This window comes from Cervus elaphus, chromosome 5, assembly GCF_910594005.1.
Source record: "Cervus elaphus chromosome 5, mCerEla1.1, whole genome shotgun sequence".
Classification (NCBI taxonomy): Eukaryota; Metazoa; Chordata; class Mammalia; order Artiodactyla; family Cervidae; genus Cervus; species Cervus elaphus.
Window position 1 is genome coordinate 117,762,388 of NC_057819.1, and position 17,158 is coordinate 117,779,545.

Genomic DNA, 17,158 nt, shown 5'->3' on the forward strand with positions numbered 1-17,158 from the left:
TGTACACATATATACTTCCTAAAGGAATCTACTAGAGGATAGGTTTTATCCAACCAAGTAGAAGCAGGCAAAAGGACTGATCATGATCATTTAAGAGATTTATTGGAGAGCTGAGACTAAAACAAATGTGGGGCCATTTGTGGAAGAACAGCATGTACATCCTGGAGGAGGGCATGGCAACCCACTCCAGTATTCTTGCCTAGTGAATCCCCTTGGACAGAGGAGCCTGGTGGGCTACAGTCCATGGGGTCGCAAAGAGCTGAACAGACTGAAGCAACTAAGCAGGGCACGGCACAGCACGTCAACAGCGCAGAAAGACATGAACTAACGTGCACCCCACGGTGACTGCAGTGAGTGAAACTGCGCTGCACACTTGAATGTTGCTAATAGAGTAGACCTTACAAGTCATTACCACAAGAAAAAAAGTCTTGTGACAGATGTTAACTAGATTTATTGTGGTAAGCATTTCACAAGGTATGTAAATATCAAACCATTATGTCAGGTGCTTCAGTTCAGTCGCTCAGTCGTGTCCAACTCTTTGCAACCTCATGGACTGAAGCATGCCAGGATTCTCTGCCCTTCACCAGCTCCTACAGCTTGCTCAAACTCATGTCCATCGTGTCAGTGATGCCATCCAACCATCTCATCCTCTGTCGTCCCCTTCTCCTGCCTTTAATCTTTCACAGCATCAGGGTGGTGCTAGTGGTAAAGAACCTGATTGCCAATGCAGGAGACACAAGAGACGAGGATTTGATCCCTGGGTCTGGAAGATCCCCTAGAAGGGGGCAGGGCAACCCACTCCAGTATTCTTGCCTGGAGAATCCCCATGGACAGAGGAGCCTGGCAGGCTACAGTCCATAGGGTTGCATGGACTTGGACATGACTGAAGTTACTTAGCATGCATGCATACCTGAAACTAATATAATGTAATATGTCAATTATATCTCAACTTTTAAAAAGTTGCTTCTTCCACTAAAAAAAAAAAAAAGACTTAAAACTTGAAAAAAAAGGAAGCAATTAATTACAAAATGAGAGGAGAAACAGGAAGGCAGAATATAAAGATTAACTATTGTATAGATGAGAGTCAAATGGTATCTTTTAGAAGATATCTCTGTATTGTTTTTGTAACCTTTCCATAATATGAATTTTTATTATTTATTAATAACTAATTAATAATTTTTATTAGTTTATTAATTTTTCCTGCTAGTCTTAAAGCTAGCAGGAAAAAAGCTGACTTAATTACACTTGGATTTTCTTTTCTTGCCCTACTGAATCCATGAAGTTAACATAAAATTACCTGATAAAACGACTCACACTTCATTTCCCCAACTTTGCCACAATGACTAAGAAACAATGCCAGTGTTCACTTATTAGCTCTTTGGTTTATAAACCACAAGTGGCTTAGTCTTTTTTTTCCCCTTAAGTCATAAATTGCTTTCCATATCCTTCCCTAATGAACTATGATGACTTTATGACACGTTTTATTTTTAAAAGTCCATAGTTTTCTTAAGTACTGCCACCCTTCTTCTCCTTACCCTAAACCTGATTTATCTTTTTAAACAAAGACATTAGAAAATACACCTCAGTATACAGTAAAATGGAATCACCATGTCATACCAATTATTCCTCTTTAACACAACTTCAACTTTTAAAAAATTTTTCCATAGCCATAATTCACAAAGTCCTATTCGGCTTAATTCCAGGCAAGTCAAATAACCTCCCAGCAATTGTCCTTCACTCCTGAATTCTTCCCACTCCTTGCTATACTCCACAATGACATTAGAACTCTTTTCTAAAGGTAGGATTTTGGTGGGCTTATTCAGAACTTCTAAGTGTGTTTGTGTAAAGTCCAAAAATTTCAGTATGTATTTCCAGGCCGCCTCCTAACTACATACTCCACCTCTCATCACTTAACACAACCCATTCAGGCAAAACCTTTCAATCAAACATATTTATGAGCGATGCCTATAATTTGCTTGCTCCCATCCCAGTGCCTTTTATTTGTTTTATTTCTCATCTGAAGAGCCTTTGTTCCTTGTCAATATCATGTCATGCTTTTCTCCTACTTCATAATCATGCTCAAAACTCCAGTGCTGGTAAGATTTCTCTGGCTAATTATCCAATCTCCAATCAATTCCTCCACTCCTGTCATATCTCAGACTTTTACACAGTACTCTTAAAGGTAATTTGTGCAAAAATTTACCTTGCACTTTTTCTGTGAGCTATGAATATGTGGATGTTTCTTTCCCAGGAATACTCAGGCATATAACAAGTAGACAAAGTAACTACTTACTTTTCATTCTCATACACCTAACTGTAACATGGATGAACAGAAAACTGTTCAGATCTCTATAACTATGAGAAAATCATACAGAAAATCTACCTCAGATAGCTAAAAAATATACCTACCTTCTATTTCTTGCCCAATAGAAAGTCCAGCCCATTTTCGCTGTAAAACAAAAGAGAGGGGGTAAAAAAAAGACAATAGCACATGAAAATTAGAGAAACGAGGAAAACAGGATTTCTGTGAATTTCATGTACACATTCCAAGACTAAACCATGGCTGTTAAGTGTTGAACCATGCCCCACAAAAAAGATACATTAAAGCCTTAGCCCCCAGCTCCAATGAATGTGACAGCATTTGGAAACGGGGTCTCTGCAGATGATATCAAGGTAAGATGAGGTCACAATGAATTAAGATAGAGTCTAAGCCAATATGGCTTCCTTATAAGAAAAGAGAGACACAGTCAAATGGGGAAAAAGTCATGTGACAGCAAAGGCAGGGACTGAAGTGATACATCCACCAGTCAATGAACGTCAAAGACTGTCTACAACACCAGAAGCTAAGCATGGAACAGATTTTTCCCGAGTGCCTTCAGAGAGAACACAGCCCTGCTGACACCTTGATTTCAGACTTCTGCCTCCAGAACTGTGGGAGAATAAATTTCTGTTATTTTAAGCCACCTAATTTGTGGTACTTTGTTACAGCCGCCCTAGCAAACATATGCTATAGTTTATTTATACCTGAATATCTGGCCTCAAAACATAGAAAGCTTGCCTTTTTACAGTAAAGCCGGCACCACTGAGTAGGATGCTCCTTTGCATAATATTTTAATGCTCCTGAAGGCCTTTGTAGTATCAGACATTTCAGATTCTAAATGTACTGTGGATAGTTACACTGTTTGATACAGTAGCACAAAAAGAAAGATGTTCAATTCATGAAAAATAAATCAGAACTCATCAGATAGGCTATAATGAAACCAGGCAGGGATTCAAATCATTAGATGGTCACGACTACTCTTTGTGTACTTGCCAAAGAAGTGTCAGGCATTTGTGACAAGGCTTTTAGCTTCTCCCTAGGTACCGACTGGTTACAACAGCAAGAATATATGGAGGCAGGACAGATTGTGTTCAGGCAGGAATTCAGGACTGGCTTGATACAGATTCAAAGTGAGTACTTACTGACAACACTTCAAAGACCAGTGAGAAAAATAATCCTTGACTGAAAAACAAGTTTGTCTACTCATCTGAACTTCGTGAGCTTTGTGGTGGTGAGGAGGTAAGAAGATGCTGCGTTTTGAATACATGCAACAAGCGCTCTCCCCCCCCCCAGCTTTCTCACCTCCTCTCCACCCTTCACTTCTCTTTTCTGTCATACTCCATCCCACTTCTGGCCAACCAGAGATGCAGAGGCATACTGGTTAAGCCCAGATTTGGGGTCACAAAGCAGCCACATTTAGGTTCTACACCCAGAGACAGCCTCAAGGATGATGATAATAGTATCCATCATTTGGGGTTGTTGAGAGAATTAAATGAGGGAACACATGCAAAAGCACTTAAGAGTAGCACTTAGTCTATAGTAAATGTTGGGGAAATTTTTTTTTAAAGCAGAGAGACAAGGAAAAATGGTTAGAAATCCCATTTCTGGCCAGCTGAGTCCCAAATTTAGCTCTGAGAAAGCTGGTAAGCCCCAGAATACTCCAAACCTTTGATCTATATAAACAAATGCAAAAAGCAGTCCTGATACTGCAGAGGCATCCAAAAGGGGAAAAGGGAATAGCAAATGAAGATTTCCCATAACATGTGAGGGATTCAAGAGATCTTTAACAGTTCCTTAAGGAGTTAACTCTCCTTTTGATCTCTTTCCCTAAACCTCCAGGGGTGGGAGGGCCGCAATCAACTGGCATAGTACGGGAGGTAAGGGTTGCATCTGCCCTGTTCAGGACTAAGGATCAGCAGCCTGAGTAAGATGACAAGGGAGGAAAGGATACAGACTAGTACTTGCGATGCTCTTGTATTATATATCACGTGCCTGCCGGAGTGGTAGGCAATTTCCCCTCCACAAAATTACCAACAGCTGTAAATCTAATCATAATCCTTCCACTTATCATGGAAGCTCAGCAAGTTAGGCTGTCATTTGAAATAACAACTGTGCTTAGTCACTCAGGCATGTTCGACTCTTTGTGACTGTTTCAAATGTAGCCAGTTAGGCTCCTCTGTCCATGGGATTCTCCAGGCAAGAATAATGGTGTGGGTTCCCATTTCCTTCTCCAGGGGATCTTCCTGACTCAGGGATTGAACCCACATGCTCCTGTGTCTCCTGCACTGAAGGCAGATTCTTTATCACTGAGCCATCGGGGAAGCCCTACTCATATCATGTTCTTTAGTCTAACATCATTGTATTTTAAAAATGCTATTATTAGATGTCAATTTTAGATGTAAGTGCTATTTTTATATATTCTCTATTACCCTGAGAGCTAACATTAAAATAACTTGACACTGTCTGATAGCTAACTGAAATCACTGCAGAATTGCTCTTTTTTAATTAGGAGGAAAAATCAAGGCAATAAAAGACATATGGTAGAAACTGGCAATTAAGAATTTATCTTTAAATTCCTTATATAACACCTAGATGGTTTTCTTCACTATGAATCAATATCATTACAGGGTGATACAGCTTGCTTTAAGTGAATTGATTCTTCTACGACTTTCAAGATTAGAGGAGAATAAATTCACATCCTAGTTACCTGAGGTAAGCTGAATGCAATGCTCCCTGGAACCACAGATGGGTGGGTCCTCAGTGTAAATGTGTACCTGTGGTTGGGGGAGGTCCTCACAAGTACATGCCTACAAGACAGAAACACAGTCAACACTCCATGTCAAGGGAAATAAAGAACATCAACTCTAATAAGCTCATTTCCAACAGATGATGCTTGATGAGGGCCAAGTGAAAACATGGCATTATATGTCCTGAAGAAATAGGACCACAAATTTCATTTCCACAAATTGTCAGCAATTCACAATGTGTTCTAGGCGTAAGGACCACCTTGGGCCAAACAGACATCAAGCAGAATCAAGAGCAAGTTCAAGAGAGTACATGCCATCTGAAACATCAACCTCATTACATTTACAGTTTACATAAAATTGAAGGCACTGATTTACCTGATACTAAGTAAAAATTAGATCAATTTCCTCTCCTGAGAATTATTTCACATACTAACTAGACTAAAGGAAGAAGAACCAGAAACAGAGGAGCCATGGCTATGGCAGTCCAAAAAAAGTTAGTTTTTAGGACTATTCCTTAAATCTCTTTGCAGATTTCCACAACAGGTTGAAATAATAACAGCCTATAAAATTTAAAAGGTGGTAAAAATGAAAAATTTTCATGAAATATATCAGCTTTCATATAGATATCAATATTTACTATTTCAAAGCATTTTGTTCTAATTCACCCTGCTCAGAAGTAAACACAAGTAAATAGGTGAAATATAGTTATCTCATGATAAATCTCCTATACCAAGAAACTCACAAGACTGTGTAGGAGACAGAAGCTTCAAACTCTTGTTACAGCAACACTATCTTTTTTAAAATATCTTTTAGAATATTATAATTTTAAAAAATATTAATGGCTAACATTTCCATACATCATTTTGTCAGTAGGACACAAGTTCCTTATATCCACTATATTTTAAGTAACCCCATCATGTGTACAGTGAACACTTGACATGTGAAAGAATTCCATTAGCAAATTCTCACACTGATTATATATAATATACAGTCCAGTTTATATCTAAAGTTTTGTGTCACAGAATTTTTAGGATTGGAAAGAATGGTAATACCATCATGTAACGTAGCCCTCTACTCTGAGGGCAAAAACCACAAACAGTTAGCAATTCTAACTCTGTGAAACTCATGTATTTCGAAGATAGTTTTAAAAACAGAAAAAGGCTCAGCTAAAATCCCACTTCCTTCCTCATTTCCCTAGCCTGCCTTGTGGTACTGACCCTTCATATCCTTATTTCTACCAACCTTAGAAGCACCATGGACGGCACTGAACTTGATAGCATGGTACCCAGAAGTTCAGGCAGTGGGTGATGTGAACGAATTGAAATAAATGACAATAAATCATGCTGTATGACAGAAAATAACAAAATTCTGTAAAGCAATTAACCTTCAATTAAAAAATAAATAACTTTTTTTAAAAATGACAATGAAAAATGCTTGTTAAAGATTCTACAGTTGTTCCTCTTCCAATTTTCTTGTCTCTGGGGTTGTCAGAGTAACAATGATTAAACAGCTAATATTTGTTAAGGACCTACTAATGTGGTAGACACTGTTCTAAGTGATTTATTTGTGTAACTCAATATTCACAAATACCCTGAAGAAGATGGTATCATCATCCCCATTTTACAGATCAACACACTGAGGCACAGTCAGGGTAAATAACATACCCACAGTCACCCAGTTTGTAATAGGCAGAACCGGGATCAAAACACAGACCATCTGACTCCAGAGCCAAAAACCTAATGACTACGCTATATAATGAGTCATATAACCAGTATGCTTAGCTCTGCTAAGAAAACCAATGAAAAAATAAAGTTAGAAAACTTTAGACTTAGAAAACACTGTATTTACCAAAATTTGATGCAGTACACAACTCTTTTTCATCTCTTCCATTTTCCAATTCAGCAAGAGGAATTAAAAGACTTACACTCCAACGTCCCCCCTCCCCCCCAAAAAAACGACTCTTGACAAGTTTCTAAAATACCACTTTGCAGGTAAGAAGAAAATGAAGTCAGATACTCACTGGCCAGACTGGAAATCCTTTTCATTCACAACTGCGCAGTTAGTTAAAGATAATTCATCTGTAGGACATCTTGCAGCTTGCATACTCTATAACAATCAATGATTAGGGAAACAAAATTAAGTCACCTTTTATATCCTTAAAGAATATGTTACGCCTTCCTGTTCTCTATTTCCCATTACTTGTAATAAACACAATGTTTTTGACTCCTTCCTCTGTGGTAATAGCAAACCCTGCCTTTCAGAAACTGTTCCTTTCCCATTCCATGTGCTCCTGTGGGCCTGCCAATCACAGCACACAGGTGATCATCAGAGTCCTAATCCATCCATGGGATTTTACATAGACAGGTGCTAGAAGACAGGCACTCTCCCTTGCATCACCACCACATGAAGAAGGACTTTCTGCCCTGAAAGAATAAAATTACCAAAGAGAAAGCAAAGGCGAGGAAGACAGACACCTTGAAACTCAGACCTGACAAAAAAGTTAAAGCCCTGGAGACCAGTTTTGAAAGCTGGCTGAGTCAATAAACTCCCTTTTCCTCAAGCTTACTTGAGTTGGGTTTTCCATTTCTTCAAAAAAAATAAAAGATTCTGACTGATAAAAATGCAATTAGATAAATTTGATAAAGTGTATCATGAAAAAGCATTTCTTCATAAGAGATCCCAAGTAGTATGAACCATATCTCCTGTAGACTAATAAAAGCTATCTACCAAATATCTCCCAACAGAAATAATTAAAGGTATATTTAAGATAAAATGGCAATTAACTGTCCTTTTGGCCAACAGCTATGAGAAAAACATTCCTTCATATAATGACTGTAACCAATAATCTTTCCTCCATCCTCTAGGGTTTCCTAGTTAGTGAAATATGACAATCGTAATCCGTTTATGACTAAAGTGCTCATTCTTCAAACATCAAGCCAAAGCTGATTCTCAGTAAATTTGTCTTCCAAATACAAATTTATAAGGGGAAATAAATTACTCTGCTTTGCTTTGGTTTGAAACTAAAAGGCTAGTTTCAGTATAGCCATCCCAGCCGTTCAGAGCAATGGAACCTAAAGTGGGGCATGTGCACCTGAAGAGTTTGCAGGATAACCCTTTGGGGTATAATTTAGAACATGACACAAATAAGGTTTAGGTCACAAGTCTGCTTTCCGAATGAGACAGTATTTCTGCCCATAGTCACAGTCTGACCAGCCACCTGAACAAAATGTGCAGACCTTGTTTCCCACTCACCCTGGGGTCTCTCTCACCTACAAAAGCTTTTTTCTCTTACATTCTCCTCTCTTCCCTAACTCTGAGCCCCGTGCCTAGTCAACTCCTACTTGTCCCACAATTTCTCAGCTCAGGAATTATATCTTTTAGAAGACCTTCCTAAACACCTTCCCCTTCTGGAAAGACAAATGTCAAATGGAAGAATTTAATAGTTTTACTGTCTGTTTATACTGCATGAAAGACAGAAGATTCTTAAGGATTGAGACTGTACCCTGTTCGTGTTTACAGTTCCCAATGCTGAGACAGGGCCTGGATACAGTTAGTGCTCATCAAACGTTTGTTGAACAGATGAACTTATGGATCAATACAATCTACCTCAACTGCAAAATAAACAATTCAAAGAACATGGATGCAAAGGACATTTCAAGGTTATTTAGGAAGTGATACAATTAACACAGAATTGATACACCCAAAGTTATTTAAAAATTTACAAAATGCTAATTTAACCTTTTCCTTTGTGAACTTGCTTTCTTGTCAAAGATTTGGTGTCCTTTAAAAAAGAGTGAAAAAGTCTGTAGAAATCATCTGGCTGGGTAACTGAAACAGATGCTATGAGCAAAAGGCCTCCCTACTGGAATCTAGAAGCATCTGTGTTTTTATGGCAAGCCAAGCAGGATATCTCATTTTCTCATCAGAATATAAGTCCCTATAAATAGTAGCTGTTTACTTATCACAATAATGCCAAAGGAAAATTACAGTTTTTCTAATACTGACCTTGCCTCTAGGAAAGAACGACAAAAGCACAACCACAATGTCCACATAACTACTATGAAATGAACATATTGAAACTGACAGGAAATTTTAGTTATAAGTTTAACTATTTGAGTTACTAGAACATTTTACTGTCTGAAGACTATATATTCCCTAATAACTTGAAATGTAAAAAATTATTAATTCATTGCTTCTCAAAAGTATGAAAATCTCAACAAACCTTTAAAGGAAACTTTAGCCGAAGTAATTATATCATTGAGCTTCCCTGATCTGCCTGCAATGCATGGGACCCAGGTTCGATCCCTGGGTCAGGAAGATCCTCTAGAGAAGGGCATGGCAACTCACTCCAGTACTCTTGCCTGGAAAATTCCATGGACAGAGGAGCCTGGAGGGCTACAGTCCATCAGGTCGCAAAGAGTCAGACACAACTGAGCGACTAACACTAACTAACAAATTACATCATTACTTATGTGAGAGCCTTTAAAGTATAGGAAGAGAACTGGCTTCTTCTCATCCAAAAAAAAAAAAAAAAAAATTGGGGAAGGGTGTAACCAGGACTCCTCTGGACAACACTGCAGTTTTTCAAATTTAAATAACATACTTTTGTCCAAAGGTTCACTTTAAAAATTAGATTTTTAAGTATATGCTTTATTTTTTACTGAAGAATTAGTAGGGCAAAATTGAAAAGGAAAAAAACAAAGTGTGCAGTACCTGATTAAAAGTACCTCATTACAAATAACTGCAACACTCATGAATCCACTGGTCTTCTCTGTGGTGCTTCAGGCCTAGGTTACATGTCTCCAGAGACACAAATTCCTCCACAGGAAAGGGAAGTAGGACAAACTATATGAACCTGCTCCAGAGCCAGCTCAACTAACAAGTCTCACTCAACTATGTGCTTCCTGAAAAATAACATTTTAGAAATGTACTGTGCAATAAAATAACCACTAGACACGTTATTAAAATTAAAACTAATTAAAATTTTAAAATTCAGTTCTTCAGGTGCACTAGTCACATTTCAAGAGCCACACATGGCTATTAGGGATCACTACACACAGTTTCACTGGACGTTGCTAGTCTAAAGCAGTGTGAGAAAGGCCATCAGTAATACCTGTCTTCAGGCCTATGGAATCACTCTGCTATGACTCCTGAAATAATAATTTCTATTAAAATTCTGAAGTTCTGCGGGACTAGAAGTGATAGGCAGACATAAGTCAAACTTGTATGTCCTATAGTAATCTTGCAGAGAGCCTGTTAAGAATACCCTTCACGTTATCCATCTCAGACTAGTAACTATTCATATAGATTAACCTCCTGACATCCCATAGGGCCTTACAATTCCTTTACAAAATTATATTGGGAAAAAAAAAAAGAAAAGAGTTCCCGTTTTGATATTCGAAAGAAACACACACACAAACACAAAGGAAAATGTAAAAAGCTGACAGCACTAAATACTGGCAAAGATGTGATGCAGTTTCTTAAAAGGTCAATGTGCCCCAGCAGATCTATCCCTAGGTTTTAAGTCAAGAGAAATGAAAACGATGACTTGTACACAAATGTCCACAGCAACTTTATTCATAAATCAAAAATGGAAACAACACAGAGATCTACCAGCAGTTGAATGGATGAACAAATTGTGGCACAGGCATACGATGGATACTACCAGCAATTAAAAAGAAACTACCTTCTGATATACGTAACAACATGCGTAAACCTCAAAACATAATGCTGAGTAAAGCCAGATGCTTAAAAGAGTTCATCCTATGTTATTTAAGCCTCATCTTATAATCAGATGAAATCTTAGAAGAGACAAAATTAATCTAGAATAACCATATACACACAAAATCAGTGATTGACTGGGATGGGGGTGAAATGGACAGCAAAAATGCAAGAAGTAATTTTTTGAGATAGTTCTATGTCTTCATCATATTTTATTGTGCAGAGGTTATACCTCAATGAAGTTGAGAAATGACGGTCTGATTTTTTAATGGTTAGGCAATCTCCAATAATTCCCATTGCAAAGATGGTATAAATGTTCAAACTACAAAATATAGTTTGGATACAAGATGCCTATACTCATGCAACAAAGACCTAATCAAGAGACCCAATCTCTTGCCTACTGAAAGAGAGAGAGCTAGGTTTCCAGAACAGACAGTTCCCTTTCCAACCAGGTCTCATCTCAACTGGAGAAATAATAAACTAGGAGAATAGCCAGATCTACCTCTAAAAGGCCAGTCTAAGGTTACTGACCATATTGGCCTGCCAGTCCTGGGCACAGGATATAACAAGAGGAAGTATAAAACCTACACTCCTGTGTGTGTCTCATACTAAGATTGGCCATTCTTCCTCCTGAGAAGAGTTAAGACTTTTTTTTTCCCCTAAGAGGCAAGAGAATTTGATCTAAAGTTCTACTCTCCCTCTGGACAGGAACAGAAACATGAGGACATGGGAAAAAATACACACCTACCCAAACATACACCAAGAGGATTAAAGGAGATACTATGATTTACCTGGTACAGAGTAAATACTCAATAAATCTCAGCTATTATTATTATGACTATCATAGAGATATGCAATAGAAAAAAAATTCACAACCTAAAGCTAAATAAATGCCATGAATAGCACCATGGTTAAAAGCATTACAAGTATGCAGCCATTTAAAAGGTCAAGGTACCTCTGTATGTACTGACAAGGGGAATATCCACAACATAGTGCTAAGTTTTAAAAAAGGTATAAAACAGTATTATAAAATAGTATGTAGAGTATGGTTTTTAATAAAAAAAAAAAGACAGTAAATTGTTAACAGTAGTTATCATTGAGGTGAAACAAGAAGGTATAAGTGAAACAGCTTCACTTTTCAGAGTTCTGAATGGTTGGAACTATTTTTACAATAAATAACCCTTATCTTAGAAAAATAATTCTAAATACAAAGAACTTTTACGTACAAAGTCATCCTCTATGGCATTACTTTACAGTGATGAATTAGAAGCAAATTAAAAGTCCTATTTCAAAATGATAGCTATGTAAACTAAAACTTGTCTACTTCATATCAGTTCACCTCAGTTCAGTCGCTCAGTCGTGTCCAACTCCTCGCGACCCCATGAACCGCAGCACACTAGGCCTCCCTGTCCATCACCAACTCCCGGAGTCCACCCAAACCCATGTCCGAGTCTGTGATGCCATCCAACCACCTTATCCTCTGTCGTCCCCTTCTCGTCCTGCCCTCAATCTTTCCCAGCATCAGGGGCTTTTCAAATGAGTCAGCTCTTCACATCAGGTGGCCAAGTATTGAAGTTTCAGCTTCAATATCAGCCCTTCCAATGAACACCCAGGACTGATCTCCTTGCAGTCCAAGGGACTCCCAAGAGTCTTCTCCAACACCATAGTTCAAAAGCATCAATTTTTCTGCGCTCAGCTTTCTTCACAGTCCAACTCTCACATCCATACATGGCCAAGGGAAAAACCATAGCCTTGACTAGATGTAGGCCAAGTAATGTCTCTGCTCTTTAATATGCTGTCTAGGTTGGTCATAACTTTCCTTCCAAAGAGTAACTGTCTTTTAATTTCATGGCTGCAGTCACCATCTGCAGTGATTTTAGAGCCCAGAAAAATAAAGTCAGCCACTGTTTCCACTGTTTCCCCATCTATTTGCCATGAAGTGATGGGACTGGATGCCATGATTTTAGTTTTCTGAATGTTGAGCTTTAAGCCAAGTTTTTCACTCTTCCTCTTTCACTTTCATCAAGAGGCTCTTTAGTTCTTCTTCACTTTCTGCCATAAGGGTGGTGTCATCTACTTCATATATCCTCATAATATTCAAATCACAGAACAGTATACATATATGTGTATGTTTATGTATACACACGTATATAAATTTTACTTTACAGTTTGATATTTTTAAGTATAGCAAAGCAATTAAATAAAAACACATCAAAATGTAAAAAACAACTGTGACTGGAAAATGGGACTGCGAGTGATTAATTTTCCTCTTTTCTGCACTTTCCAATTTAAAAAATAAATAGGTGTTACTTTACCAGCCAAAGTAAAAGTTTTTTATTAAAGTTAACTGATGGTATATTTCATTTCAGATCTTTGTTTCTACACAGACAGTGATGACCTCATACATTAGGAAAATAACTGTAAGGATGCTGTCATTATTCATGAAAATATAAGACAAGGTCTCATAATTTACTATTGTGTTTTTTCTTCATAATTAAACCATGTTGGTTAAATCTAGTTTTCTTTGACTACAGTGTGACAAGGACTTTTGTCCATAAATTAAGAAAACATACTTTTTATTAATAAGCTCAGTAAGAAATTACAAAATATGCTCTGAAAGACAGAATCTTTTGATAAATATACAAAGAGTCAAAGTTTTATTTATACTGGGCAGATTAACCAATGATTCAGCATTAAAATGAACACCAAATCATAAACTAGTTAACTGAGTCCTTGGCTTTGTGAATAATTTCCTCTCCATGACTGCATTAATTTGTGAAAGTTCATTAACGCCTCAAAACACATTACTTTAAAATTTGGAGAAGTACCTGGAACAATATAACAGGCACTCAATAAATATTTGTGGAATTTAAAAAAAAAAAATGTTTGAGAAATATATCTAGAAAGTTAATCAATATAAGATCCATATGAAGAAAACCAACAGAAGCACATACTGTAAGGATATCATCAACTCCAAATTAACCTATATATGTAATGTAATTATAAGAAAATCCCAATGGGACTTTAGCAAATTCAATCTACATTGTAACTGGCAAAGTAATAGTAAGTAGTAGGCAAAATGAGAGGGCAACAAAATTTTTTCTAATTTGTGAAAGCTGCCAAGCAAAATTTGAGAAAGAATGAGACTGGCCCTACTAGACACACCATACACAGTAACTAAAACGATGCAGTGGAATTCCCTGGCAGTCCAGTGGTTAGGATTCTGTGCTTTCACTGAGAGCTTGGGTTCCTGGTTAGGAAACTAAGATCCCACAAGCTGCCTGGTACAGTTCAAAAAAACCACAAAAAAATACGTAGTACTAGTATAGAAACAGTTCAGTGAAGTAGAAAAAGCAATCCAGAAACAGAACCAAGCAAGAAGTTAATAGGTAAAATTTAGAAACAGTAGAGGAAAGCTGAACTATTCAATAAAAGGCATTGAGACAACTGATTATACACTTGGCGGCTGAGGGAGGGGGGCAGTGTCAATAATAATAATAGCTAATGTGTTTTGAGAGTTTATTACATATGAGGCACTGTTTTAAAAGCTTTACACACCTGCAAACACCCTAGCTCACAATTCTCTTTCCTACTGCCAAAATCTAAAGAACATTATTTGCCTCACTCTAGCTAACATTTTTGTTTTCTCATAACACAAGAATATTACTTCTAAATGATTTTTTGAACATGACTCATTCTGAATTTTGTATACTTAGAAGAGGGGGAAAAAAAGCCTAATTTTAGGTGAATAAACTAAAAGATTGTGTTTTAATCCCACAGCTACCTCTAATTTGACTCAAGTCCATAATGGAGCGCCACTTGCTCTCATTCAAGGATCACAGCATCCTCTTCTTAACCGTACAGAAGCATCTTAAGGCACACATCTCACATGTGCAGGGAGGTGGAAAGCCTCACTTCAGTGGGTTTAGTATACCTGCCATGCGTGTAATGATCACCACTCTCTAATTCCAGGACACTTCCAGCCCTCCAAGAAGACACCCTGTACCCATCAGCAGTTAGTCCGAATGCTCGCCTCCCTCATTCCTTGGCAACCACTAATCTATTTTCTATCTCTATGGATGTGCCTATTCTGAACATTTCATATAAATAGAATCATACAATCTGTCATCTTTGTGACTGGCTTCTTTCACTCAGCATAATCTTCTCAAGATCATCGATGCTGTTGCACATGATGGCACACCATTCCTTTCCAGGGCTGGATCACGTTTCATCGTATGAATAACCCACGTTTATCTATATTAGCTGATGGATAATTTCCACTTTTTGGCTACTATGAATAATGCTGCTATGAACATTCATGTACAAGTTTATCTATGAACATACATTTTCAATCACTTGCTGGACTTGCGGGATCATTCTATATTTAACTTTTTGAAGAACTGCCAAACTGTTTCCCACAATGGTTGCACCATTTCACATTCCCACCAGCAGTATATGAGGGTCCCAAATTCTCTACATCATCACCTTTTTAAAACTATAGCCATCCTAGTGGGTGTGAGGTAGTATTTCACTCTGGTTTTGATTTTTATTTCTCTAATGACTATGATGGTGACCATGTATCTTTCATGTGCTTATTGGTTATTTTCACATATTATTTGGAGAAATAGCTATTCAAATCCTCTGCCCATTTAAAAACTGGGTTTCTTTTTATTGTTGAATTGTAACAGTTTTTTATACATTCTGGATACTAGACTTTTATCAGACATATGATTATTAAATATTTTCTCACATTTTGTGGGCTCTCCATGTCTTGATAGTGTCCCTTGATATATGAAAATTTTAAATTTTGATGAAGTTCAATTTATCTAAAAAAAATCACTCTCTTGTTTCTACCACCAGAGATAGAAATCAAACAGATGAGTTTAGCCTGCTGAAAATTTTATATAAATGGAATCACTTCAGTATTCGTGCCTGGAGTATCCCATGGACAAAAGAGCCTGGTGGGCTATGGTCCATAGGGTCACAGAGTTGGACACTACTGAAGCAACTTGGCATACCGTGTATTATTCCACGTCTGACTTCTACCCTTCAATATTATGATTACAAGACTCATCCAAGTTTTGGCATGTAGCAATAGCTCATTTTCCTTGCTTTTTATAGTGTATAATTATATGAATATGCCACTACTATTTATCCATGAGTTGTTTCCAGTTCTTAATCATGAATACTGTTGCCAACAATATGTTCATACATGTCTTTTGAATAACATGCCTATGCATTTCTATTGGATATCTATACTATATATATATACACACACACACACGTGTATACACACATATATACATGTACACACACACTCCCCTACCCTCTCCAGTAGAACAGCTGGATCACAGGCATACAGGCACATGTTCAGCTTTATGGGAATTTTGCCTAAGGTATACAATGTGGGGTTCTGATACAAGTATACCTTGCATAATGATTACGGTAACAAGCTAATTAACAGACCCATCAACTCACAGAGTTACCACTTTGTGTGTGTGGTAAGAACTCTTAAGATTTATTGTCTTAGCAAATCTCAAGAATACAATATTTTTAAAATTAACTGTAGTTACTATGCTATCTAGTATTTCAAGGTCAGTCAGGGTACCTGATTCTTGAATCAGGAAATAACTTGTGTTTTCTTAAATGTTTGAAAATTGGATATAGGTGAAGGTATTAAAGGAAAGAAAATTCAATAACCCTGAAATCTAGAAATAACAAGGTTGAGTATACATTTGGAAGGAAATCTGGGGGGCGGGAATCATCAACAATTTGTAAGAAATTGAATCCAAGAGCTTACAATCCTAAGTCAATGGCCCTCAACTTAAGCATTCTCCAGAATTACCTACAGAACTCTTAAGGGATTGCAGGGGCCCCACCCCCAGAGTTTCTAATTTAATCAAGGTGGGGGGAGAATCTGTACTTCTAACAAGTTCTCAGGTGATGCTCATTAGCTGGTCTACAGATTCTACTTTGAGAATCAATGCACTAAGAGAAGCAAACTTAAAAAAAAAAAAAAGGTTCATTTCCTTCTACAATAGAAGAGAAGATAATATAGGAAAGAAGGCTTCAATAATGCTCTTTGTCCATTTCATCCTTTACCTTGATAAAAGTTTATAATTAAGTTTACTATGATGCTTGATAAGTAGTAAACTGATTCAAAGTCTATATAAACAAAAAACTTAGACTTCATAAATGAAGATCAAAAAAAGGACTTTATTGGAGGCCAGCAGCTCTTTAAAATTAGATCTGTGCTATATTACTAATAACTTAGGTAACAGAATAAACAAGAGTATTCAGCAGCTTGGCAGAGAACATAACATTAAAATACAACTACACACACAATAAATAAATAAAAATAAAATACAAC

The 17,158-nt window shown here is 37.2% G+C and overlaps 1 protein-coding gene across 5 annotated transcripts in view; it reads right to left on the reverse strand.

Annotated features, from left to right (window-relative positions):
* Window positions 1–17,158, reverse strand: part of NSF (N-ethylmaleimide sensitive factor, vesicle fusing ATPase) — a 146,870-nt gene that overhangs the window by 121,071 nt on the left and 8,641 nt on the right. For all 5 annotated transcript variants that reach the window (XM_043904911.1, XM_043904909.1, XM_043904908.1 and 2 more), the window contains exons 2-4: window positions 7,088–7,173; window positions 5,028–5,127; window positions 2,410–2,449 (exon numbers count right to left, since the gene is read on the reverse strand). In XM_043904911.1, the coding sequence (XP_043760846.1) occupies window positions 2,410–2,449; window positions 5,028–5,127; window positions 7,088–7,173 (226 nt within the window). The remainder of the gene's footprint in view (window positions 1–2,409; window positions 2,450–5,027; window positions 5,128–7,087; window positions 7,174–17,158) is intronic.